Consider the following 2731-nt stretch of genomic DNA (forward strand, 5'->3'; position numbering starts at 1 on the left):
TCCCATACTTAGGGATATGTTGTGCTTCAAAGGCCTTGGTTATTTAACTAGTAAGAATGAAAATAATACAAGTCTTAACCCAAACTTGAAAAATGGGAAACAAAACCAGGGAGAGAGAGAGAGTAATTTTGAAATAGAATTATTGATTATACACTCTAATTCGAAAGTCTAAGTAAACTTAACAAGAGAGAGCACAGTTACGTTCCACCTGAAAATGCAGTCACACGTGAACTATGACCGTCACTTTCATTCGGTATGCTTTAAAGAGAATACTGAGAAGCTGCTGTGTGTCCAGAAACCTGCACCCAAGGAGGCACGGTGCCTGAAATTCAGGTGGGCAGTGGGAAATGTCCCGATTGTAACTATCTCCAACATCTGGGAGCCAAGATTGGACTCAGGGTATGACACGAGACAGAGAACATGAAAATCATAGAAAGGTGAGTATCCACTACAACGATGGGGAAACAACAGGTACCCAGTCGGTGCAGGCTTGGTTCCCCAGGAGGTACTGGGTTTCCCAGGAGGTACTGAGGAAGGACCTCTGAACAGGTGAGACGTAGGACACGATGGCTACCCAAGTCATTCTCTTGAAGTACATAGTCTGATGACAACTTTGACACTGGGTAGCTTCCTCTCCTTAATGGATTCAGCATGCAAGGCCACGTAGACCCCTCTCCTCCAACTTCTTCATGGAACTGGATGGTTGACTGTTTTTTCCGCATTTACATAGCACTTCTATGCTAAATACGAAATGGTTCAAAGGGGTGGTCAAAAAACCTGTGAAGTAGAAGAGGAAAATTATCTTTATTTTCCATATTTTAAAATTTAGATTCAGAAAACAATCATAACTTTCTTTTTTTTAAAGTTTTTTTAAATGTTTTTATTTATTTTTGAGACAGAGAGCATGAGCAGGGGAGGGGCAGAGAGAGGGGGAGACACAGAATCGGAAGTGGGCTCCAGGCTCTGAGCTGTCAGCACAGAGCCCAACGCGGGGCTCGAACTCACAGAGTGTGAGATCATGACCTGAGCCAGAGTTGGAAGCTCAACCGACTGAGCCGCCCGGGTGCCCCAATAATCACAACCTTCTTAGAGTCGCGACTTAACCAGTGTCAGGCTGAAACCTTATAATTCCTAGTACAGTAAATGATTTCCCCATCATGTCACACCCCCACATCTAAGCCACCTTCAAACCCAAGCACCTTGTTTTAAGCTAGACATAACCTTAAACAAGGAGTATAATCAGAGCTTTGGGGCAAACAAGCCAAAGAGAGAAGAAGTAAAAGTTTCCAGGAGTCTTTGAGAACTGTAAATTGGAAGAAAGAACAGGAGGAGGAGACTTAACCTCTAGCGACACACACTGTGCTGTCTCCAGTAATCTTTCCAACCACCTTGAGAGGCATAGATTACCATGCCTGCTTTACATAAGAGAACAGATAGGCCCTGCAACGTCAAACAACTCGACCAAAACCTCACACTTATATAGGCGAATATTACTAGAAACTTTATGACTCAGTGGCACATTTGGCCCAAATGTGGGCATACCGTATAAAACATTCCAATTATGAAGTCTTAAGAGAAAACCCCGTCTTTGCGATCATTTCCCGAATGGCCAGCTGCACACCTCTGTTCCTAAGGCTGTACACCGTAGGGTTCAACAGTGGGGTGACGATGGTGTAGGTCGCTGTCACTAGTCTGTCTTTGCCTGATGAGTATTTGGCTGAGGGCCGCAGGTAGGCAGAGGAGGCACAGCCATGGTGGACGATGACCACAGTGAGGTGGGAGGCACAGGTGGGGAGGGCTTTCCCCTTGCCGTCAGCCGACGGGATCTTCAGGATGGTGTGGACAACAAAGCCATAAGAGGTGCGGAAGAAGAGCAAGGGTACCACTAGCACCAAGGCGCCGCAGATGAAGAAGACCAGCTCATTGATGTACGTTTCAGCACAGGCAAGTCGGATGACTGGTGAGATGTCGCAAAAGTAGTAGTTGACCTTGTTGGAGCCACAGAGAGGGAGGCTGAAGACCAAAGTTGTTCCCACCAGAGATACTAGGAAGCCACTAACAATACAGATTCCTGCCCGCTGGGCACATACCCTCCAGTTCACGAGAACCAGGTAGTGCAAAGGCTGGCAGATGCCGGCATAGCGGTCATAACCCATAACTCCCAGAAGCAGGCAGTTGGTGACGGCAAAGCCAAGGAAGAAGAACATCTGGGTGGCACAGCCCACGAAGGAGAGTGTCCTGAGGACAGAGACCAGGTTGATAAGCATCCTGGGCAGGGTAACAATGGTGTAGAAGACCTCCGAGGTTGAAAGGACACAGAGGAAAAAAGGACATGGGGGTGTGGAGGCTGCGGTCCAGCCGGATGACGGACAAGAGGGTGCCGTTCCCACTCGGGATGATCAAATTAGAGGCCGAGAAAGAGGACAAACAGGACAGGCTGAAATTCGCCGAGGCTGGAGAAACCCAGCAGCAGGAATTCAGTGACCCGGGAGGAATTGGCCATGGAGAGCAGACGCCACAGCCAGTGTAATCAGGTCCAGAGACCCTTGGGACGGAGGAACCAGGGAGAATTACCCTTCATACCGTAGCCAGCACCAGTCTGGGGCGAATGGGAAACAACTGGCAAGAAAGAGCAAAAAAGGATTATAAGTCAACCAAAAATTGTCCTAAATAGATATGCACCCACAGTGCTGTTTTTCTGCCAGTGATTTTGACAGTGAATCTGGGGACA

General features: G+C 47.6%; 1 protein-coding gene across 1 annotated transcript; it reads right to left on the reverse strand.

The window, feature by feature from the left end:
- Positions 1–1559: 1559 nt before the first annotated feature.
- LOC121015438 (olfactory receptor 10R2-like) lies at positions 1560–2503 on the reverse strand. The gene is given in 3 exon segments (XM_040452334.1): positions 1560–2327; positions 2329–2406; positions 2408–2503. Coding segments are annotated over 3 exon segments (942 nt in total).
- Between the last annotated feature and the right edge of the window lie 228 nt (positions 2504–2731).

The sequence above is a fragment of the Herpailurus yagouaroundi genome, unplaced genomic scaffold (assembly GCF_014898765.1).
Source record: "Herpailurus yagouaroundi ecotype Mexico unplaced genomic scaffold, PumYag 207, whole genome shotgun sequence".
In the NCBI taxonomy this organism is placed as follows: domain Eukaryota; kingdom Metazoa; phylum Chordata; class Mammalia; order Carnivora; family Felidae; genus Herpailurus; species Herpailurus yagouaroundi.